The sequence below is a fragment of the Erpetoichthys calabaricus genome, chromosome 12 (genome assembly GCF_900747795.2).
Source record: "Erpetoichthys calabaricus chromosome 12, fErpCal1.3, whole genome shotgun sequence".
Lineage (NCBI taxonomy): Eukaryota > Metazoa > Chordata > Cladistia > Polypteriformes > Polypteridae > Erpetoichthys > Erpetoichthys calabaricus.
This window is the reverse complement of record NC_041405.2, coordinates 40,752,917-40,777,644: the sequence shown is the minus strand read 5'-3', so window position 1 is coordinate 40,777,644 and position 24,728 is coordinate 40,752,917. Positions and strand designations below refer to the sequence as shown.

General features: G+C 38.3%; 1 protein-coding gene across 1 annotated transcript in view; it reads left to right on the top strand.

The window, feature by feature from the left end:
- The window catches only part of col4a5 (collagen, type IV, alpha 5 (Alport syndrome)), a 456,319-nt gene that overhangs the window by 189,841 nt on the left and 241,750 nt on the right, over window positions 1-24,728 (top strand). The window contains exons 21-22 of the mRNA XM_028815432.2: window positions 9,130-9,303; window positions 17,430-17,510. Of these exons, the coding sequence (XP_028671265.2) occupies window positions 9,130-9,303; window positions 17,430-17,510 (255 nt within the window). The remainder of the gene's footprint in view (window positions 1-9,129; window positions 9,304-17,429; window positions 17,511-24,728) is intronic.

Below are 24,728 nucleotides of genomic sequence, written 5' to 3'. Positions count from 1 at the left end.
AGATATTCCTTGACAAAGCTTACACACTCATTTGCCATTTTACAGTTGTCAATCAGTATTTCAGAATATGTTTGGTCTATGTTAAAAGACCATAATTCACAAAGACAGCTTATGCTTTCTGATGCCTTTCTTGGCTGACATTTCCTGCTACTTTTTGTATTTTGCTTTACTTTGGGGCTTTTCTGTGAAAATAACCATAGTAGATGCTGTGAAATAAAAATAGTAGGTAATATTTCCTTGCCAATGGTACATAAAAGAAGTGCAGATATTGAACACGTTTTATCGTTAATAATTTACTGTGATTAATTAATAGTCATCAGTTTTTAAAATGAAACATATATAAATTTCCCAGAATAGTTTTTTTTTTTTTGTGCATGTAAATATTTTTAATGTTAAAATAAACCAGCCACAAGGGCCACTCCCATCATTAAGACAAATTAGGCATTCACCTAGGGTGCAGATCATAAGGGGTGAAAAACCTAGCCACACTGGTTAGCTACCGAATAGTCGGTTGGCACACTAACAAGCTTGGCCTAGGGTGCAAAATAACCTAGCACCTGCACAGCATGCCATAGTCTATCTCTTTATATTACTGAAAAATGTCCCGAAAAACTTCTGTATAAAAATAGGAACATTTACATATTTTTAGAAGTTAGTTGCATGCACAGCTTGTTATTGTTTGGTCAGCAACTGAGAATAACTTCTCTAAAAGCAAAACTATTGCTGGTATACCCAGGTAGCCTTCTGCAATGATTAAGATACATGCTAATATCTGCTTTGGCTTTGTCTTGTACTGTAAATCCATGCTACTAATGTCTTGTGTGTTATGAATGTTCTCAAACCACTTTGCCTATGAGTCTATATTCTAAAACATAGCAGTTAGCTTCTCAACAAGTTTCCTTCTTGTATTTCTTCCTGAAAAATTTAGAATTTTTACTGCTAATGATTTCACCTGTCATTCTTCATGCATCAAGTGTCATGTTATTTTGACATAATTCTCATTTGTTAGCATATTCCAAAAGTCGGTTATGAGTGCAGGTTTATATGCTGAAGCTACCTGGGTTTTTCACTGCTTACATCTTCTTGATATTTTTTTTTTATGCCTCAAAACTTTAGATAGAATGTGGTACAATAGCTTAAAATAACTGATTAGTTTCCTAATGTCTTTATGACTAACTGTGTTGATTGTGTATCTTAATGTGTCTTGACCCATCATTGCGCATGCCAATGATTTCCTCATCAGTCACCAGTTATTCACAGTGGTACATAAGGAGAGGCACTAAGGAGAGGCGAACGGATCAGCTACTGGCTTCGTGCTGCTTCTGCCAAGATGCAGGTTCTGCTTGTCGCTCTGTGCATCGATCATTTAAAAGCCTGTACAGCAGCTGCCCTTCTGTCTCACTGCCTTGTCTTGTGTGATGTTAAAATGTCTCTCGTGGGACATCAAATTGTCTTCCGAGAAGATCATGCCTCGTCTCCCTGGTCTCCCTGCCAAGATTTTTTTTTATAATAGAGAGATGTTACTCATATCTTTAGCCCGACATCCACATATCTTATGTGTTTACAAAGTCTGTTTTAATAAGTTTACAATTTAAGTTTATCCCTGATCTGTCTGGAACATAACTTCCGCGATAGGCGGGGGATCACTATATATCAATTTACACTTTCCCATTACAGTATTGTACTAGCTGGTATACACATTCCTGGTGGGACAGATTCTGCAACCACATCACTGTTAGTGACACATTCAAGGCCTCTGATAAATCTGGGTGCAACCGCACCAGCTCTTCCTCCACAGTCCCCAACTCCTCTGGCATAGCCATTGTCAGATGCCTTATCATTGCCTTTCTGCCTCCTTCTTTCATCTGCTTTCAGAAATCTTTTAGGTGAACAATGCTGCTCGGTTGCCAGTTTAGAAAGTGGGCATTGAAAGGTGCTGCCAGATTCTTCTTAATGTATTGTAGGTATCTTTGAGGGTGTCCTCCAGTGCTGCCAGGAGATCACCCACAATATTTATTATATAGAGCTTGTGCTGTACTGTGAAGTTTGCACCATGGTGAGAAATTCTTCATAAATATTGTCTAGCCTCTGACTGGGTATTTTATACCAAACCACCTCTGATGCCAACATTCTAAACATAACTGTGTAATCATTTATAGGCCTTTTTCTGTAGTTGAATTCAAACATGCTGTTGGCTACCACTTCAGATCATATTGTCACATCAAACACCTTATGTAACTCTATCTAAGGTGTTATTTGTGCTCTGCCAGTGGGATAAGCCTGTGGTTGAAAGATAAAAAAATGATTTGACACTAGCAAAAGAGACTATGAGGCTGGTGGAGACTGAGATGTACTGACATGCTGATGTAATCCTTGCAAATGAAAGAGGTGAAGGTGCTTTGTGCTACTGTGGTGTGAGTGTTAGTTAAAATACAAATGTTCATCCTGAAAACTTTGTTTTTTGGTGGCTGCTAAGGAACCTATTCTATTCCCTTTATAACAGATTTTTTTGCTGAGTGCAAATGTATCTGAGTGTTTGGAAAGCATTTTGAAGTACTAGGGTGTTGTACCATGTTAGCCATTATGAATGTAGCAAGAAGTCAAGCAAAATGATGCCTTTTATTGGCTAACTAAAATGATTACAATATGCAAGCTTTTGAGGCAACTAAGGCCCCTTCTTCAGGCAAGATGTAAACAGGTGTCATTTTGCTTGACTTTTCATTTTGAAAAAAGTTACCCGCTACTTACACTTGTTCTGTTCTGTTGCACTTGTTCGGGTATTTGCATTCAAAACTAGCATCAGTGTGGAGAAGTGAGATGAGGCATGGCAGAAATAATTATCTTAGCAGTAGCTGAAACTGTCAAGTCTGTAAGTAAATAACCAGGGTCGTGGCAATGAATAGTTAAATGTAACAGTGTTTCCTTAGTGGAGAGAAGTTAAGGCATATAAAAAATAATTCGATAGAGCATCATGTACCACTAGTACAGTTGTTAACGCTAATAGAAAGGGAGGGCATGTGAATTCATAGGTAAGAAAGCATTTATTTTAAGTACAGGAAGGCCGCTGACTTGTAACCAGTAAACAGAGGGACACCGCAGTATGTAGTTGGGTGTCTATCAAGAAAGCACGAATAGGTAAATGCATCCATAAAAACAGACAAACTAAATAAGTAAGTAACTAGTGACCAATATTTGGTAAGTGAGTCTTCTTAGTAAGAAGGAGTAGTGTACAAAATTTTACTGGATAGAACAGTTCTTAGTGATCCAGCAAATAATAGGGTGACAGTGTAAGGGTTCATTAGTAAGGAGGAGTTTATGAGGTGAAAGCAAGTTAGCACCACAAAAAGGAAGTAATAAGAAAAGGGCAAGTTAGGAAAACAAGTTAACTTCAAAGAAAGGTGGAGAGTATTACAACTGATTAAGTGGCTAGAAGGAGTAAAATAATTGTTTTAATTTTGCAGTTTATTAATTTTGTTAGTTTAATAATTTAAGATGTATCAGTTACATTATGTAAAAAAGGTTGGGTTGTTTTAGTAATCCAAAGCCAAATTTTAATAATGATGCCTGTGCAATCTACATCCTGTTGGATGTTGGACCTTTTGGAGGATGTTGTGAAGAAGCCAGTCTTCTGTCAAGAGTCTGCAGGAGATTCCAGCTGAACCAGCACCTCAAGCTCAGGGTTGCTGAACTGGAGGAGGAGTTGACTGGCCTGCATTGTAGTAGAGAATTGGCAGACCTGGCCAAAGTGTCCTTTAGAGAGATAGTGTTCACCCTTAAAGTGGTGCTGGAAGAAACTCCGGACCAGAGAGGTAGAGAGAGGTGGGAGAGGGCTTCAGCACCAGAGTTGGAAGTGTCAGACAGTTTTTAGGTCCTTGCAGAGGTAGACAGTGTCTCTGAAGATTTTGAGATGTTACACAAGCATGAGAAGCTCCAGTAGGCCACCTCAAAACCAGTCCCCAGGCAAAGAGATGTTGTAATAGTGAGGCACTCAGTAATTAGGGGGACTGAAGCACTGGCCTATTCCAGATACAGAGAGTCTCTCATGATTTGTTGCCTTCCAGGTGCATTGGTGGGAGACCTCCCTGGAAGGGATCCAGTTGTCATTGTGCATGTTGGAAAAAATGTCATACGTGAGGGTAGTCTGTCAGTTCTGTAATCCAAATTTGAAGAGTTAGGTGCCAGGTTGAGGAGTAGAACTGAGAAGTTAGTGTTCTCTGATGTCTACTTGTGCTACACACCAGTCCAAGAGACTCCTTATGGAACAAATGAGGACCCTATTTGCTGTCATGGGTTACATTTAAAGGTTTAGAACTATATATGATAGAACAAACAATAGTATAAAAGTAAAAATGCATAGTAATGTAAATTCTAACCCAAAGTCTATGTGCAAAAGAGAAATGAATAACACATTAAAAATAACTTTTAAATGTCTTAATTCTAGAAGTATCAAAAATAAAACAAGTGAGATGGAGTTGTATGTAGCTGAGCATAATTATGATATTGCAACAATAACAGAAACCTGACTAAATAACAAAAATGGCAATAAGTATAATATAGGTGGTTACACATTTTTTAGGAGGGGGTTACCATGTATCTTTTAAATGTATCTCTTCTTCAGTTGGATAATGAGTTACATCTTAGTCGAAGGGCGATGGACTAGGATAAGCTTTTAAGTGTGGAGACAGAAGATGAATAGTTAAAAAATGCTTTACATATTGCATAATAGATAGATAGATAGATAGATAGATAGATAGATAGATAGATAGATAGATAGATAGATAGATAGATAGATAGATAGATAGATAGATGGATACTTTATTAATCCCAATAGGTTCCTCCCAAAATCTGAAATTAGTAGGAAATGAAAAAAAATCCACAATTTGTTACTAACGGGTAGAAAAGGAAGCTACAAAGGACAAAACAGCTGTAATAAGGTGTATAAGACTCCAATGCAAATTATAGGGCATGTAAGAGCATGAGAGCCACCATCAAGAAGGATATGGGGAAAGCTAAAAGGCAGTTTGAGAGGAACATAGCAGATAAGGTGAAAGATGACCAAAACAGATTCTTTCAGTATTTTAATAGTAAAAGAACAGTCAAGGTGGAGGCAAACTGTATCAGGAATAATGAAAGGGTATTAAAACATATAGCCAGTGAAATAGCAGATGCTCTAAACTCACATTTTTCTGAAGTCTTACATGTGAGGAAATGTATAACATCCTAGCAGTAACATGAACTACTAAGAATGGAAATCGTAGAAGGAGATGTACTGCTTAGATTAAATAGTCTAAAATCAAACAAATCACCAGAACCAGATTGTATGTATCATTGAGTGCTTCAGGAGGTTAGTGCATACATATTTAAACTCTTAATGCATATTTTTAGGAAGTCATGGCGCACTAGAGAAATTCCAAAGGTGTGAAAAATGGCAAATTTATGCCATTATATGAAAAGGGTGACTGGGTAGATCCAAACAACTATAGGTCAGTAAGCTTTACATACATTACAGGTAAGTTAATGGAATAAATTAATAAAGGAAAGATTGAGAAACTCATCGCAACAACAGGAGTTTACTAAACAGTCAGCATAGGCGCAGACAAGGGAGGCTGTTTTTTACTAACAAGCAAGAATTATATGAGAAAGCAATAAAAAGATACTATCAAAGTTATGCATACAATATTATTTATCTTAACTTTCAAAAAGAGTTTAATAAGATATGACATGATAGGTTGGGCATTAAACTAAAAATGTGGGAGTTCAAGATGTAGTGTGTAGTTGGGTGAAGAATTGCCTAAAACATAGAAAGCGAAGGATTATAGTGCAAGGAACCTTGCCTAAAATTGGAGTCTTTCAGGGGTCAGTTGCTAGGGCTACTCCGGATTATAAATAATAAGATGAGTAAGTCGGCAAATGATACTGTGAAAGAAAAATTAACTGCTTGCAAGCTACTTAGGGTTAATAGCTGACAGAGCTGTTTTGCTGTAACGGCAGGTTATTCATACAGGCGCCTGTCATAAGACAGGTTGCAATAAGCTGATCTAGGACAATTTCCAGTTTCTTCAGGAACACATCTATTTGACACAGGAAAGATGACCTTTCCTTCTTTAGGTTCTATCTGACAAGTGAAAAAAAATAAGAACAGATGGCCCATTAGTGTAATAAAATAAAATGCTTAAGTAAATGATATTATCTTTTTTTTTATAAATAAGGGGAAGGGGGAGGAAGAAGAAAATATAAAAAGCCGATCGAAAAATGGAACTTTGCTTTTCTGCCTTGCAACGTAGAATCCATGTACTCATCTGAGACTGCATAAAAATCTAATTGGTTGAACTATTCCTGTCTTCCTCGGGGTATTTCTTCCATAATACCAAACTAGGTGGATTGGCAGATAATCTAGAATCCATTGAATCATTACAGAGAGACTTGGAAAGCATACAGGCTTGGACAGGTTTGGAGCAGTTGAAATTTAATGTAAGTAAATGTAAAGTATAACGTATAGGAAGTAAAAATGTTAGCTTTGAATGCACAATGGGAAAGCTGAAAATCGAAAGTACACCTTATGTGAAGGATTTAGAAAACACAGTGGACTTGTAACTATCAACTTCCAGGCAGTGTTCAGAAGCCATTAAGAAGGCTAGCAGAATATTAGACTATATACAGTAGTCCTAAGTGTGGAGTACAAGTCAAAAAAGGACACGTTCAAGCTTTTAATGCACTGATTAGACCTCATGTGGAGTACTGTGTACAGTTTTGGTCTTCAGACTACAATAACATAGCAGTGCTAGAAAAAGACCAGAGAAGAGGAACTAAGCCGATTCCAGGACAGTATGGGATGCGTTATGAGGAAAGATCAAAACAGCTGATCCTTTTCAGTTTTAGCAAAGAGAGATCAAGAACTGACATGACTGAAGTGTTTACAATTATGAATTGAATTAGTACAGTGGGTACTTTAAAATGAGTTCAACTAGAACACGGGGGCACAGTTGGAAACTTGTAAAGAGTAAATTTTGCACAAACATGATGAAGCTTTTCTTCACACAGAGAACCATAGACACATGGAATATGTTGCCAAGTACTGTGTGTGGGCAGTACAACTGTAGGAAACTTCAGTGCTAGACTTGATGTTATTTTAGAAGAATTAAGTGTACAAGACTTAAACAAGCAAAGAATCAAAACCAAAAAAGCTGTCATATCTTTCATCTAATCCAAACTGTTAATCAGAAAATCATAGTTAAGAAAATCATAGTCAGGAACCAGAAAGTCAGAAATAGCAAAAGTATGTATTTCACATAGGTTGTTTTTTATTTGCATATTAGCAAACCTGGATAATGATGTGTCTGATGCATTGCGTTTATATTGTTTCAGCTATGTTGATTTCAGTGGTTCTGGAGACACACTTTGCAGACACCAACTCCACATCGTAATTATATCAACTCAACATGACAGCACCCGTAAAAAATTATTTTTATCTATAACTGAAATCAATAATGTTTTATAACAATAACTATGCAGAATCATAACAGTTCGATTTTTTGCATCATGTATTCATATTTTCTGATGATTTAATTTTTTTGTATTAAGTTTTTCACCTCAATATGGATTATTATAATTGCATTCATGACACATTTTGCTGTCATTCATGTGTTTTTTTTTTAATATTATGTTTGCTATTTTATGGTGTCAGCTTTTTGTTGATTTGCTAAGGGCACCAGACATTACCTCAAATTATGTCATTACCAATTGCAAAGCTTTGTTAGGCAATACCATGTGTTCTGCAATGTCCAAGATTGTGGTTTCCAATTCCCTCTAATGCATACATATTAATTAAGTTAAAGATCTCTGGCTTTTGACTTTTTACGCTTATCTTTTAACTATACATTTTGCCTAACCTTTTGGTTTTCAATGATTGTTAAATTAACTCTCTGGTTTCAGTTTTCTTACTGTTTTCTTGACTAACATTCATCTTCCGGTCCATTTTCTTCATCCCTTTTGGCCAGCCTTAATTCACCTCTGGGCAGAACAGTTCAAAATCACAGTCACTTCCACAATGACTGAAAAAAAGAACACAAAGGCCTTAATGAAAACCATCCATTTGTCCTAAGCTACTTCTATAGTCTTTATTGACTTGCTGTAGTTTCAGTATTATTTGGCTGTCAAGAAATATAATGTTGCACTTGGTTTCAGGTTTCACAAATATGTAAAATATTCCTCAGTTTCAATGTTGTATTATTTATTATTTCTTCCTTTCACTGACACTTCCTACCATTTTAATATCTAATTAGAATGCTGGGAGGTATAATGTCTTCTTCTAAACCAGACTAACATAAATGGAAAAATTGAACACTTGTCTATTATTTGTTTAGCTAGGGATAACTGTTGCAAATTAGGAAACTCTAAACATTTTGTACTCTTGCAATATATTTTTTAACTCATTTTTGTTTTTGGAAGACTTAGTGTTAACTTTATTTGACTATAACCTTTTGTCTATAGCAATTATGTATTTTTTACAGTTATATTTTTGTTTCTACAATGTATCCATTTTGTTTTCAGCAGGTGTGTCTATTTTAGAGTTTCACGTTTTGCTTGAAACTCTTTTATCAGCACTCTTGTAAAAAGTTTATTTTTTAAATTATACTGTAACTTTCTTCCTTCTAAAATAATGCAAAAAATTTTGCATGTATTAATTTGAGGCTAGATTAAATGGATTATTTACTTTGATTTCATAGCAGAGTTCTTGTACAGACTAGAAATTAACACCTACTCTCAGAGATCTATGAAATGATGCATTACCTATGAGATATTATTACACATTTTAATTGTTTGGCACCGTGTTTTTCTCTTACCATTTCCATCTTTCTTTGTTCTCATTAAGACTGGGTTTTTTTAAAGCTTGCTACAGTTTTTCAAGTGTTTTTACATTTTTTTATGTCTATATATTTTGTGTTATATAACTAATAATATTTATTTTTATTATATTTAATAGCATGATTAGTACTATATGTAAAAGTATAGTATGAGAACAAATTGTTGTGTCCATTATGTCTTGTGGAGATATACCTGGAAATTTATAATTCTCTTCTAATTGAATTAATGCTTTAAATAAGGTATTGTTTTTGGTTTGACACACAGGTTTGCCTATTCTTGGTGATCCAGGACAGCCAGGATATCCTGGTGAGAGAGGCCTGAAGGGAGACGAAGGTCCTCCTGGAATTTCATTACCTGGAAGCCCTGGAAGTACTGGTTTAACTGGACCTCCTGGGCCCCCAGGACCACCTGGATTACCAGGACCAACTCCTTCAACAAGTAAGTGTTACTTGAATATCAACAAAACGACTTGTATCAGAAGTAAATTAATTTAAAAATTGTGCAGAAAAGACCTGCAGGCGGTTATGGGAGTAGTAATTGAATTGTCCACAGCAATTGTAACAATGTCACAAAGACATTAAAGTTATATTAAAAACAAGCAGATTGGTTAAAAAATTAGAGAAGAAAAAAAATGTTTTTAAAGCTTAAGGTACACTCAGTGTACACGTTTTTAGCTGTGCATTCCTTTTGTTGCAATTTGTCTGTTTATTCAAAAAAGTGATTATCTTACTTTAGCTGATCTACTGAACTGTACATAGCATGCAAACATATTAAAGCGGTTAAGCTGTTGTTCAGCAAAACATTAGAAATGGCAGCATACGTGATTTAAGTAACTGTGACTCTTATATGACTGTTATAATTAAACATGGTGCTTTCCACAACTTACAAATAGCTGTCAGACTAGGGCATTTACACAATACAGGTTCTACACTTTACAGATATGTCAGGTCAGGTTGGGGAGCATGCACTGGTAGAGCACGTTGCCGCACCCACCATGCGACGAAACAGCTCAGGATCCTGGTTGGCAATGCCACCCTGGCAGGCACGAGGTCCAGTCCCACCCTCCGGAAATGACCCTCTGTCTGCCACAGCCAGGTGTTATGTGGGCATCCCCTTGGCTTTGTCTAACCACTCAGGTCCTCAGCAATGAGGATCCTGCGAGCTGAATCACCCTTGGGGAATCGCGCCACATAGCCGTGGTGCCAGACGCTCCCACACAATGCAAGTAATATGCTTCAGTTAGGATTCCATGAGCAACGGCTCAGTCGACAAAAAATCAAACCAACAATACCCAAGGATACTCCAAAGAGACACAGTACCGAAGGAGTCCAGTCTTTGTCTCGGGTCACTGCATAACGTCCATGTCTCGTAGCCATATAGCAAAACTGTGACATCATGACCCCCATGCTCTCTCAGTCTGTCTACTGGCTTCATAGCAAGAGTTACCAGAAACACTGAATATCACTGCCGAGGTAAGTAAACCTCTCGACACGGCAAGTCATAGTGTCAGCATTTGCAGCATGTACTGAATCTATGGATCCTATTGTGATAACTACAGTCTGTTGGTGATACTGTAATACAGTGTGAAATGTTTTCTTTGTACTGTATTTATTTGATATCTGAATATCTGCTGAATACCATTTGAATGCCACAGCATATTTAAAGGAACACCATCCAAAAATAATATTTTTAATATGTTGCACTCTCCATGTGTTTTGTAGTGGTGGCTGATAAAAAATTCTAATCTCATGTTTTAATCGCTAATGAAGATAAAATAGTTTGCAATATATTACAAGCCAATGGTAACCAATGCTGTACAATGTCAGATGATATGAAAATATATATGGTGAAAACAAAATCTCATGTTACTTGTGTTTCATAAATCTCATGTTACTCATGTTGCATAATTCATATGTCAGTTATTCAGTCATTTGCTCACAACATGCAAAAATCACATTCATTTTTTAATAAAATAACTTCCACAAAAATCAGCATCCATCATAAAAAGTAAACACAATTCCCTTGGGACTGAGTTTTTCTGTTAAAGAGTTAAAGAATCCCCTTATTCACTGGTCAAAAGTCCTGTCATTTACAGAGCAGTTTTGGGAAGAATGGGGGTGGGGTTCTGCTGTGAGGGGTTTGTGAATACTTGGTTTTACTGCAGCCTTTTCCATGACTGCTATGTTTCCTTATTGAAATCCAATAAAATGTCAGCATAAAGTTGTCAGTTTAACTCCAAACATCTAATTGAATTGAAACATACTCGAAGGGTTAACTAAGTGGCTACTGAAATATAGTTAAAAAAATGACTAAAAAAATGTTTACCATACTGATCATACAGATGTGTGCTATATTGTTAGAACCAGTAATCACTTATAGAACTTTCTAGACTGAATTAAGCTGCATATGGTCTTCCGCAGTGTAGTATTTATTGCAAAGTCTTTGAACCGCAATTATCAAGTAGAAAATGGTCAAAATTAAAGATCCATCCCACCCTCTCTCTGTTTGAACTGCTGCCTTCAGGCAGACATTTCAAGACAAAAAAACACAGATGAATAGACTAAAAAATAGCTTTTACCCAAAAGCCATGACTGAAATAAATAATGCTCATACAGTGAATCTTTAAAGGGAACAAATTATGCAATAAATGCCAGCAGAATGTGAAAAATGTCTTGTGTAATATGATGATTGTTTTTCTTTTCTACTTTTAGAATCTCTTTTATAAATCTTCATATTTGTATGTTGTTGTAGTGTTATAATTTCTTGCTGTTTTACGCTGATGGGATGGCATCCAATTTCGTTGTACTTGTGCAATGACAATAATCTAGTGCAATTCAATTTGCCTCTTTCTCCAAATGATTTCACTTCTGTTGATTCACTGTGTGATTGCCTACAGCTAAATAACATCTGGATGCAACAAAATTTCCTTCAATTAAGCAAAGATAATACCAAATTTATACTATTTGGCAATAAACAAGAAAGACTTAAAATTGCTTCTTATAGAGTCCAAGGCACTAAAGGCTGAAAACCAAGTCAAAAATCTTGGGGTACGTAGCTTCAGTAAGAATATTAAAGCAGTAACTAAATATGCATTGTATCAACTGTAGTACTAGGGTGTTGTTCCATGTTAGCCATTATGGATGTAATCATCTTGCCAGAGTTGCCTTGAAAGCTTTCATATTATAATCTTTCTAGTCTAGTTGCTTAACTTCTCACTACATTCTATCAACAAAAACATTTCTAAAATCAGAGGTTTGATGTCAAAAACAGACCAGGCCTTTATTTTCAGCAGAGTAGATTAATGCAATGCCCTTTTCTCAGGTCTTCCTAAAAAGACTCTTACAAAATTGCAGTTTTTTCAGAATGCTGCTGCCAGGATGCTTACCAAAATTAAGAAAAGAGAATACATTACTCCAATATTAAGATCACCACATTGGCTTCCAGTTGTGTTACTGAATTATAATTCTGCTGTCTCATTATTTTATTTGCTTAGTTTTATGTGTTTTTTTTAACTTTCTGACATTTTACTGTCTTTCTAAATTATCATTTGGTTGTGTCTTTTTATTGTATTTTAAATTTATTATGTAAAGCACTTTGAATTTCCTAATGATATGAAATGTGCTTTATAAATAAACTTGCCTTGCTTTGCTTTGCTTTGCTATACACACATTGACTATCAAGATGTTTATAACAGTGGCTTAGCACACACTCTATTTATTTATTTAACTTTGGTGGGAAAAGTGCACAAACTGAAAATTATACAAAGGTCGCGTTTTGATGTCAGGCTGTACATCTCAAAAAATCAGCTTAATTCCCTTCTGTTATGATGTACTTTGTAGAAGAGTTATTCTAAATCCAATGGCATAATTTGCATTCTGACTACTGTAAATAATTTAATCTCAATAGAATTCCCAGTGCAGCATGCACAGTTGTGATATAAAAACAATAGTACCCTTAGCCTCACATAGATTTTTAAGGGCTTTCTCTGGGATGTACCCATTCTATGGGAAACAGTAGCACACTAGATGTAGTAGCCTTCCATAAAGGTACCAGAGTGCTAGTGAAAAATGAACTGTTCCAGAATGTTATGCACTAGTGAATTACAAATAACATGTCATAATTGGTTTATGACAATAAAAGGAAAAATTAGAATTTCCTCAAAATGATATTCAGTTTCGTGTTCAGTACTACTCTTACATCAGCAACCATCAAGATATTAAATCTTTATAAATGAAAGATTTATTTTCAAAAAAGCTCAATTATACAGTACAGCTTCCGAAGAGCATAAGAGGCACAGCAGGCAATGATTGCAAAGGGAAGGAAGTAAAAGGCAAACCAGTCCCAAATGCAAATCCAGCAAATGTAAACATAAATAAAGCATAGGTTAACCATTCCGAAATTCACAAAAAGCACAGAAAATGACAATGCAGAAACTCACCACTCCCAGGCATCATCAGATGAAATGCAAGGAACTGTGGGTTTCCCCTGTCTTTATAGGGCTGAGGCTAGTACTGTGCCATGATGGACAGATGGCCCCACGTTTTGGGGGACCACCTACACCACACGTGGAACATAACCCAGGCACAGGGAATACAGAAAATAATGAATAAGAGTAACATTAATTAAAGACTCAAAAGTAAACCTAAAAAGCATAAATCAAGAATTTAAACTGCAGCCATGGGGGAACCCTGAAGTGCATTAGTAGTTCCATTCAAAGCAAAGTAAATATTTACTGTTCGGTTCAGCGAACCAGAAATAGTCCTGAAGCTGACTTTAAAAAATCCAAATCCAAAATTCTGTGCTGTGCATGATGACACGTTTTCTAGTGATTTTGACAGCAAAACTTCTGCCTGGAGTTTGCACAGTTTTTGAAAGGTATAATGTGACAAAATATTTTTCAGTCTGACATTTTCTAAACAGCTTAGCCCAGAACAGGGTCACAGGGAGGTGCTGTTGCTTCCTCACAGAATTCCAGCATAATGGTGAAACATAACCATCCTTGTTTGAGCCCATGTTGAGCATTTATTAATAATCCTGTTCTAGACATGTGCTGCTTGATCTTTTCCTTTACAGTCCACTAACAGGGATGATATCAGCACACAATGCATTCTTGTATATCAGCAAAGCCCACTCTGTGCATCAGCAAAGCCACTGGTCTTCTCTGTACTTTCTCTGTGGAGCTTGCATTCTGAAATTCACCAATCTGGATTTTTCTTATTATCCTACTTTTGCTTCCTTCTGCCATTCTCTTTTTTCAGCGGTTACGTTCTACCATGGTTTGTAACTGCAGAGAGATGCATACTGAAATCATATGATTTATTTTTACTTTTCACCTATTACATTCTGTATTGTTATTTTACATAGCCTGTGGTGCAAGGTTCATGCCAATTGGCAGTGTGTCGTGGAGAAGAGCACACATAACAGTTTCATTATATTTTATACATAATACTAAATCTAAACTGAACTGATTACTCTGGATTCAACTGTACTGATTACAATGCATCAGATTTTTATTAAAATTAGATTTTCGAAAGTGCTAAGCCAACTGCATGTTGCACTTTACTGTGGCTTGTTGTGCACAGGTACAATAAAAAAAATTGAATGTAAGCATCAGTAGGCTTTGTGCCCTAGGAACCTAGGTACCCAAACTATTCTATAACATTTTGTTAATTATTTACCACACTGATGCTGATCTTTCTGATCATAAAGTAGGTCATTACAATAGCAATTGACATGAACAATTACGGTGTTTGAGGGTTTCTCTAGCATACCTCTTTCTCTTGCACAATTCTGCTCAAAAACTAATCAGCACATCGTCATCTCATAACAGGCTTAAGTTTCGAGTTTGCTATTTTTCTGTCCAGCCATTTTAGCTCTAGATCGTCCTCAAGAAACTGTAACACACAGATGCACACACAGACACACAATATTTTTGGTATCAGGGGAGCCAAAAATGTCAAGATCCGTCAAAAACCGGAGATCAAAATTTTTGATGTTTGAACTTTCGCTCCTCCCCCGTAGACCATAGGTTATGGTTGGGGAGGTGCTAAACAAAAACACTCAGAAAGTGAAAAGGCAGCTTGTGCGGTAGAGCTCAACCACAGTGAAACTGATTGAACCACGGCAAAACCAATTATTAAATTTTTTAACACATGAGGAGCAGTTGAAAGAAGAAGAAGAAGATGAGCCACTCTTGCTTAGGACACTCACTGATTCCAGTCATTCTATAAATACATAGAACATGCAAACTCCTCGCAGAACCAGTCACTGTGAGGCAAGAATGACAGCTCTGCACTACCATTCTGCCTATGCTAAAACATCTGTACTATATTTACTAAACTTCCATCTGATTAAAACTACATGTATTTCTATAATTTCTGTACAGTTTTTGTCACTTGATTGCATGCAACGTGAATGCTTAATATTACTCTCAGAAGACCACCTAAGCACATGTACACATTATCATTCCAGCCAGCAGTAGCAGGCAATATCTTTGTGAAATAATGACATACGAGTATAGTGAAAGAATGTCAATGATTGTGTGATATTTTCAGTTATTATTGTCTAGTTGTCTACAAAACAGACAACAATTTACATTTGGGCATCAGCATTAAATAATGTCAATAACAGAGCTAGGAAATGACTTTCTGAGGTGAATCCATGCCCTGGCCCTGAAAGGTTGCTACTGAGGAAGACGAGCAGCAAAGTGAAGCTTACAGCTGGTCTTCTTTTAAAATGGATGAATCTCTCAACAATGTTTTGCTTTTTGCTTTTTTAAAATGACATGAATATGTTGTTTTACAGTGTGTTTACAAATTCAAGACAGTGATCAGTACATGATAACATTTTTGACTTAAAAAATGTAAATACAGTGGTGCCTTGCACTTCGAACTTAATTCGTTTCAGGAGGCTGTTTGAACCCTGAATTGTTCAAAGTCCGAATATGTTTACCCCATTAGAAATAATGGAAAGTAAGTAAATCCATTCCCAGATCCTAAACAATACCTATTTCGATAAATTTAAACAGAAAATACACATAATTTAAGATGCAAATAACACAATTACATGCCCTAAATAATAAGTTAAAACTTGAATGAACATGATTATGTCTGTATGCCAAGAACCTGGTGTACTACATTGTACACAACAGATAACGTTTACGTTTGCTGCGTAAGCGCCTTCTGTTGCATTTTTTTTCACTGCATGCACAGTTTAAACATCCATCCATCCATTTTCCAACCCGCGGAATCCGAACATAGGGTCACGGGGGTCTGCTAGAGCCAATCCCAGACAACACAGGGCACAAGGCAGGAACCAATCCCGGGCAGGGTGCCAACCCACCGCTGCAGTTTAAACATAGAAGCATTATTTGAACACCAGATCATATTTCTCTTGAATTTAGCATTCAAACTCTGGAATGTTTGAAGTTAGAATATTTTAAAGTATGAGGCACTACTGCATTCTGTAAGTTTAAGTGCTTTTTTTATATAGGGATCCCGGTACCTAACATCTCCATCATAAAACGCAAGAGCAGGCTAGTTATTTTTTAATACTTATAAACATGCTTCACTTTAGAATGTTATTTCATGTGGTAAATTAATATATACCTTGATTGTAAAGAATTAACTTCTATGTGAAAAATACTGAATTTATCCTTGAAGTTTTTCACCAATGTGTTTATTTATTGTTAACACACATGGAGTGAGGACTTTAAGCTTGGGAGGCACGCTGCACTAAAAAAAAAATCTTTAATATGTCTTGAGCCTTCAAGCACCAATGCAAAACTGAAAAGTTCAGGCCGTACATGTATGCACATGAGAAAAGGTATGCTTAGAACAATTCAAGATTGAAGGACCTGGCCCAGAAACCTGGAACCAGGCTAGCAGCACCAGGATCAAAGAAATTTTCACATACACAAGAAAATGTTTAAATATGAAGTTCCTTTGAGAATGTGATGAAAAATTAGAAAAATGTGATTATAAGCGCTATGTTGAGATTACTATAAACATTTTAACAATGCATTAAATTATTGGAAGATAGTTTAATGTTCATTATATTTTTTGCACATTTGTACCATCCGCTAGAGGCTGGTAGGGCAAAGCCCCACCTACCTGTAATACAGAGTCTCCATGGCTTACAATGTATTTCTAGACAATTTGTATTCTACATTGCTTTGAAATCTGCCTTGTCCAAATTCAGACATTGACATGCATCAGCTGTTGTCCTGCTAAACTGACTGATTTAAGATTTTTTTTTGCCTTGACTATCATTTTTATACTGTCAATGTTGGCACAGAAAACAGGAGGCATTAATAAAGCACAAATGGAAGAAGCATAATTACTTAAACACAAAGTGATATTTATAAAAGTACTTTCATTTGATTATTTGTAGGACAGTATATGTAGTATTTTGCTGTCACAGTCTGAATAATTGAGTTGACCAATACGTTTAAAATGTGCTCAACATGAGGTAATCTTCTACAAAGCATTTTGGTACTTTTAAATGAAGAATATGAAGCAATACCTCTTTCACAATGCATTATGTTTTGAATTTTTTTCTTGCAGGTGGACAGTGTCAGCCTGGACCTCCTGGGTTACCAGGGCTTCCGGGAGATCTGGGGTATCCTGGAGAAGTTGGAGAAAAAGGTAGTCATTTCATGATCTGATAGATGCTTTAATTTAAACATTTTTTTGATACAGATAATGACATTGTTTTTAAATAATTGTGTTAATAATACATACAGTGCATCCGGAAAGTATTCATAGCGCATCACTTTTTCCACATTTTGTTATGTTACAGCCTTATTCCAAAATGGATTAAATTCATTTTTTCCTCAGAATTCTACACACAACACCCCATAATGACAACGTGAAAAAAGTTTACTTGAGATTTTTGCAAATTTATTAAAAATAAAAAAATTGAGAAATCACATGTACATAAGTATTCACAGCCTTTGCTCAATACTTTGTCGATGCACCTTTGGCAGCAATTACAGCCTCAAGTCTTTTTGAATATGATGCCACAAGCTTGGCACACCTATCCTTGGCCAGTTTTTCCCATTCCTCTTTGCAGCACCTCTCAAGCTCCATCAGGTTGGATGGGAAACGTCGGTGCACAGCCATTTTAAGATCTCTCCAGAGATTTTCAATCGGATTCAAGTCTGGGCTGTAGCTGGGCCACTCAAGGACATTCACAGAGTTGTCCTGAAGCCACTCCTTTGATATCTTGGCTGTGTGCTTCGCTCAGTTTAGATGGCCGGCCAGCTCTAGGAAGAGTCCTGGTGGTTACGAACTTCTTCCACTTACGGATGATGGAGGCCACTGTGCTCATTGGAACCTTCAAAGCAGCAGAATTTTTTCTGTATCCTTCCCCAGATTTGTGCCTCGAGACAATCGTGTCTCTGAGGTCTACAGACAATTCTTTTGACTTCATGCTTGGTTTGTTCTCTGACATGAACTGTCAACTGTGGGACCTTATATAGACAGGTGTGTGCCTTTTCAAATCATGTCCAATCAACTGAGTTTACCACAGGTGGACTCCAATTAAGCTGCAGAAACATCTCATGGATGATCAGGGGAAACAGGATGCACCTGAGCTCAATTTTGAGCTTTATGGCAAAAGCTGTGAATACTTGTGTACATGTGCTTTCTCAATTTTTTAATTTTTAATAAATCTGCAAAAATCTCAAGTAAACTTTTTTCACGTTGTCATTATGGGGTGTTGTGTGTAGAATTCTGAGGAAAAAAATGAATTTAATCCATTTTGGAATAAGGCTGTAACATAACAAAATGTGGAAAAAGTGATGCGCTGTGAATACTTTCTGGATGTACTGTAATAAGGACACACTTACACAAATATGAATATACAAGAGATAAAGCTTTAATTATTTTTTCTGTTTATAATATTATTAAACAGTACAGTAACACTAGTTTTTACCTGTACAACGAGAGAAAACAGGGACCTGTACTTATTATATACCTTTGGGCAGATCTAACCGTAATTTGGTACAAGTCATACATGCATATAAACCCATTGTACAGAAGTAGCCAGACACCATCAGGACTATGCAGAAATGGGCAGAGAAGACTGAGGAAGCTCTGAAGGATGCCTTTGAAAACACTGACCAAAACAACACCATCAGGACTATGCAGAAATGGGCAGAGAAGACTGAGGAAGCTCTGAAGGATGCCTTTGAAAACACTGACCAAAACACTGAGGGACCAAGTTTTGTGTGGACCAAAATGTTTTCCCAACAACAAACCATGGATCACAAAAGACCTTGCTGAATAAAAAGAAGAGGGCTTTCAGGTCTGGAGATAAGGAGAAAATCAAATGGGCGCTATTAGAACTGAGGAAGCAGGTTTGTGAGGATAAAATTCACTACAGAGACAAACTGGAGAGCATGTTAAAGCAGAGCAATGTGAAATAAATGTGGAACTGAACGAGGACTATTATTGGATATACCTGTAAGGATGATATAAACCCATAGAGGAAAGGAACAAGAATAGAGCTAATGAACTAAACCACTTCTTCAACAGGTATAACTCATCTTTGTCAGTTTAGCCCTTTCCCAAAACTGCTAGACTCTGGGTGCATGCTGTGGAGATTCTAGAATTTCATCTGTTGTCTCGAGTCCTCTTCCACTTCCTGAACTAACTGAATCTGCTGATCAAGTCAAGAGAGAGCTCCGGAGAAACACCGTACAAAGAAGGCCATGGAGCTTGGATGACATAAGCCAGAGGGTGCTTAAAAACATGTGTTGTCCTGTTCTGTGGGGTTCTGTCCAAACCAACGCAATCTTGCCTCTCTGACTTTGTCTCCCAACCGTCCAACCTGAGCTGACCCTCTAATGTACTCATTTCTAATCCTGTACATCCTTGTCACGCCCACTGCAAATCTTAGCATCTTTAACTCTACCACCTCTAGCTCTGTCTCCTGTTTTCTGGTCAGTGCCACCGTATCCAACCCAAATAACAAAGCTGGTCTCTTGTCTCTGCAGATCTTCCCTTTCACTCTTGCTGATAACCATCTGTCACAAATTACTCCTGACACTCTTCTCCACCCATTCCACCCTGTCTGCACTCTCTTTTTCACACCTCTTCAACAATCCCCGTTACTCAGTAGTGTTGATCCCAAGTATTTAAACTCATCCACCTTCATCAGCTCTACTCCCTGCATCCTCACCATTCCTCTGTCCCTCCCACTTATTCACACACATGTATTCTGTCTTGTTCCTACTGACCTTCATTCCTCTCCTCATCCTGTTCCCTACTCTTTCTACAGATCACAATGTCATCAGCAAACATCATAGTCCAAAGGGACTCCTGTCTAATCTCATCTGTCAACCTGTCCATCACCATTGCAAATAAGAAAGGGCTCAGAGCCGATCCCTGATGTAATCCTACCTGCACGTTGAACGCATCCGTCACTCCTACCACAGACCTCACCACTATCACACTTCAATCCATCCATCCATTATCCAACTCACTACATCCTAACTACAGGGTCACAGGGGTCTGCTGGAGCCAATCCCAGCCAACACAGGGCGCAAGGCAGGAAACAAACTCCGGGCAGGGCACCAGCCCACCGCAGGGCATGCACGCACACATAACACACCCACACACCAAGCACACACTAGGGACAATTTAGAATCACCAATGCACCTAACCTGCATGTCTTTGGACTGTGGGAGGAAACTGGAGTACCCGGAGGAAACCCACGCAGACACGGGGAGAACATGCAAACTCCATGCAGGGAGGACCTGTGAAGCGAACCCAGGTCTCCTAACTGCGAGGCAGCAGCACTACCCACTGTGCCACTGTGCCGCCCCACTGTCACACTTTCCACATACATATCTTGTACAACTCTTACATACTTCTCTGCCACTCCCGACTTCCTCATACAATATCACAACTCCTCTCGAGGCACCCTGTCATATGCCTTCTCCAGGTCCACAGACACAATGCAATTCCTTCTGGACTTCTCTATACTTCCCCATCAACACTCTCAGAGCAAACATTGCATCTGTTGTGCTCTTTCTTGGCATGAAACCATACTGCTGCTCACTAATCATCACCTCTCTTCTTAACCTAGCTTCCACTATTCTTTCCCATAACTTCATGCTGTGGCTCATCAGTTTTATCCCCCTGTAGTTACTACAGCTCTGGACATCCCCCATATTCTTAAAAATCGGTGCCTGTACACTTCTTCTCCACTCCTCAGGCATCCTCCACTTTCCAAGATTCCATTAAACAATTTGGTTAAAAACTCCACTGCCATCTTTCCTAAACACCTCCATGCTTCCACAGGTATGTCAGATGGACCACCGGCCTTTCCATTCTTCATCCTCTTCATAGCTGTCCTTACTCCCTCCTTGCTAAACTGTTGCACTTCCTGATTCACTATCTCCACATCATCTAACCTTCTCTCTTTCTCATTCTCTTCATTCATAAGCCTCTCAAAGTACTCTTTCCATCTTCTCAACACACTCTCCTCACTTGTGAGTATGTTTCCATCTTTATATTTTATCACCCTAATGTGACGGTGCAGGTTCTGCTCCATGCTCCCATCTGCTGTTAGGGAGCCCTTGAACCCAGCACTGTCGGTAATGCTACCAATGAGCTAGACAGTGAGGCAATAACAATAGAGCAAGAGGTTGGTGCAATTGTGCAAAGTGATTTTATTGAAAATCCAACAACAAAAACAAGTGTGCAAAATAAAGAGTGCAGTGTGTTCAAAAGTCATTATCTTCATTAAATAAATAATCCATTAAAGAAATGTGGAGGTTAAAAACAATGCGTAAAAACAATCCTTTAAAAACGAAGTTAAAACGTTCTTCAGGAAGCAGTCTTTTAAAAAGCCCAATGTCAAGCCCGGTGCTTTTTCTTAACTAGTGTCTCACCTGCTTCTCCCATTAGGGCCCTGCAGCAGGCAAGACTCTCTCTCTGCAGCTGACCTTCTCATTTTGCCTCTGCTGCCAGTCACCCTACCGATCCTTGGCTCCGGTCGGCCCCTCCTGACAGTGACTTAGGATTTCCCAACGACCAAGGCTCCCACGCTGGGGACACCACGTCCCAAGTCCCGAGTCCCGCGGCCTTAAGCGGAGAGTCACCCGTCTCCCAGTCACTCCTGTCCTTCATAAAAGTAATCTCTATGGTAGCAACCACATCTACTACTTCCCCGGGTGTCAGCCAAACTCCCAGGCTGCCTGCTCAGCTGCCGTGAGCCTTCAGTCGCTCATTCTCCTGCACTGGTGTGCTCGCTCGCTTCCTGCTTCCTCCTGCATCCTCCGTCTTTCTCTTTCTTTCTCGTTCCCTTTTCTCCTGTTTTTTCCTTTTCTTTCCTGGCTCATGCTTCTATTTATGACGAGAGGACATAGCAGCTGCAGCACATTAGTAGCCCCAGGAACAATCATGGATGTGGGCAGTCTCTCACCTACGCACTTAGGTGAGAAACGCCCACACCATAGATTGCCCTGAGACCCACTACAGCCACCATGCCCCCCTGCTAAGCCGCGAGTGCGGTGATTATTTATTTAAACAAAAAACTGGCATTTGCTGGGAGAGCTGTGGACCCACAACACCACACCTAACCTGCTGCACATCTTTCCCAGCTCGGTCCCTCTGTCTAGTCAATTGGTACAGGTCCTTTTCTCCCTCCTTCGTGTCCAACATCTCATTCAATTCATCATACGCCTTTTCTTTAGCCTTCGCCACTTCTCTCTTCACCTTGCGCCTTATCTCCTTGTACTGTTGTATACTTTCTGCATCTCTCTGACTCTCCCACTTCGCAATACTCTTCCTCTGTATACTCTGCTGTATTTCCTCATTCCAACACCAGGTTTCCTTTTCCTTCTTCCTCTGTCCAGCTGTCACACTAAGCACCCTTCTTGCTGTCGCCCTTAATAATTCTGCTGTAGTTGCCCAGCTGTCTGTTAACTCTTCATTGCCACTGTGACAGTGTAAGGTCTCCGTGACCCCTTGAACACTCAGACTACACGTCAGACACCAGATAAAAATCCAAATATTGAATTTATTATAATAATAATGTGCACAAAGCACCCTCCTCTCCACAACACTCATATAAATCAATACGCAGTACAATAATCAATTCACCAATCCTCCACGCCCAGACGCTTAGCCACCCTGCCTCCCAACTCAGCTCAACGTCTGGGATTTCCCATCGTCCTTTTATATTCCCTGACCCGGAAGTGGTTTCAACCCTACAGTCCATGTGATTCCTTATCACTTCCGGGTCAGATAAAAATCCTTTTCTTCATCCCAGAAGCGCGTCATTTCCTTTGTCACCTTGCTTACGACGTATTTCCGGGTTATAGGGCACAAACAACTCTCTGGGCCTCCCTGTAGCGTCATCTGTTGGCCCCTGTGGTATCCAGCAGGGCTGTAAAGGAAAACTCCATCGTCCATGATTCCCTGCTGGTATTCGGGGCACTTCCATGCCGCAGGGACAGCTCCATCTGGCGGCCTGGGGGTAACAGGCCGGCCATCCCTCACACCACCCAGTGCCTGTCTTGCTTCCTTCCTAAACTCAAGTTTGCAGTCTTCCTTTTTCAACTACCACCATTTCATCCATGGCTTTGCCCTCACTCTCCTCCTCTTGATTTCCAACGTCATCCTACAGACCACCATCCTATGCTGTTTAACTATATACTTTCCCCTGCTACCTCTTTGCAGTCTTTAATCTTCTTCATATTGACTCTTCTGCATAGGATATAATCTACCTGTGTACATCTTCCTCCATCCTTGTACGTCACCCTATGTTCCTCCCTCTTCTTAAAATACGTATTCACCACAGCCATGCCCATCCTTTTTAAAAATTCCACTTTAATCTGACCTTCTCCATTCCTCTCCTTGACAAAATACCTACCTATCACCTCCTCGTCTCCTCTGTTCCCTTCACCAACATGTCCATTGAAATCCACTCCAATCACCACTTTCTGTACCTTGGGTACACTGTCCATCACTTCATCCAATTCACTCCAGAAATCTTCTTTTTCATCCATCACACACCCAATTTACTGAGCATAACAACAACAACAACATTTATTTATATAGCACATTTTCATACAAAAAAGTAGCTCAAAGTGCTTTACATAATAAAGAAAAAAAAATAAAAGACAAAGTAAGAAATTAAAATAGGACAACATTAATTAACATAGAATAAGAGTAAGGTCCGATGGCCAGGGAGGACAGAAAAAACAAAAAAAAAAACTCCAGACGGCTGGAGAAAAAAATAAAATCTGCAGGGGTTACAGGGTGGCGCAAGCCGCCACCACAAAGAAATCGGAAAAAGGAACAGAAGAGAGAGTAGGGGTTAGTACGAATTTTAGAGCCACCATGAATAGTTATTATAATGAATTGAATATACAGAGTATCAGGATTAAATTAAAGTGAAGTTATGAGAAAGCCATGTTATAATAATGTGTTTTCAGTAGTTTTTTAAAGTGCTCCACTGTATTAGCCTGGCGAATTCCTATTGGCAGGCTATTCCAGATTTTAGGTGCATAACAGCAGCTTCTTTTAAGTTTTGCTCTTGGAATTCTAAGGAGACACTAATTTGACAATCTAAGGCTTTATAAACAATAAGCAGAATTTTAAAGTCAATCCTGAATGACACAGATAACCAGTGTAGTGACATCAAAACTGGAGAAATGTACTCAGATTTTCTTTTCCTAGTTAGGATTCTAGCAGCTGCATTCTGCACTAGTTGCAAACGATTTATGTCTTTTTTGGGTAGTCCTGTGTGTTACAGTAATATAGTTGACTGAAAACAAACGCGTGAACTAATTTCTCAGCATCTTTCTATGATATAAGAGGTTTAACTTTTGCTATGTTTCTTAAGTG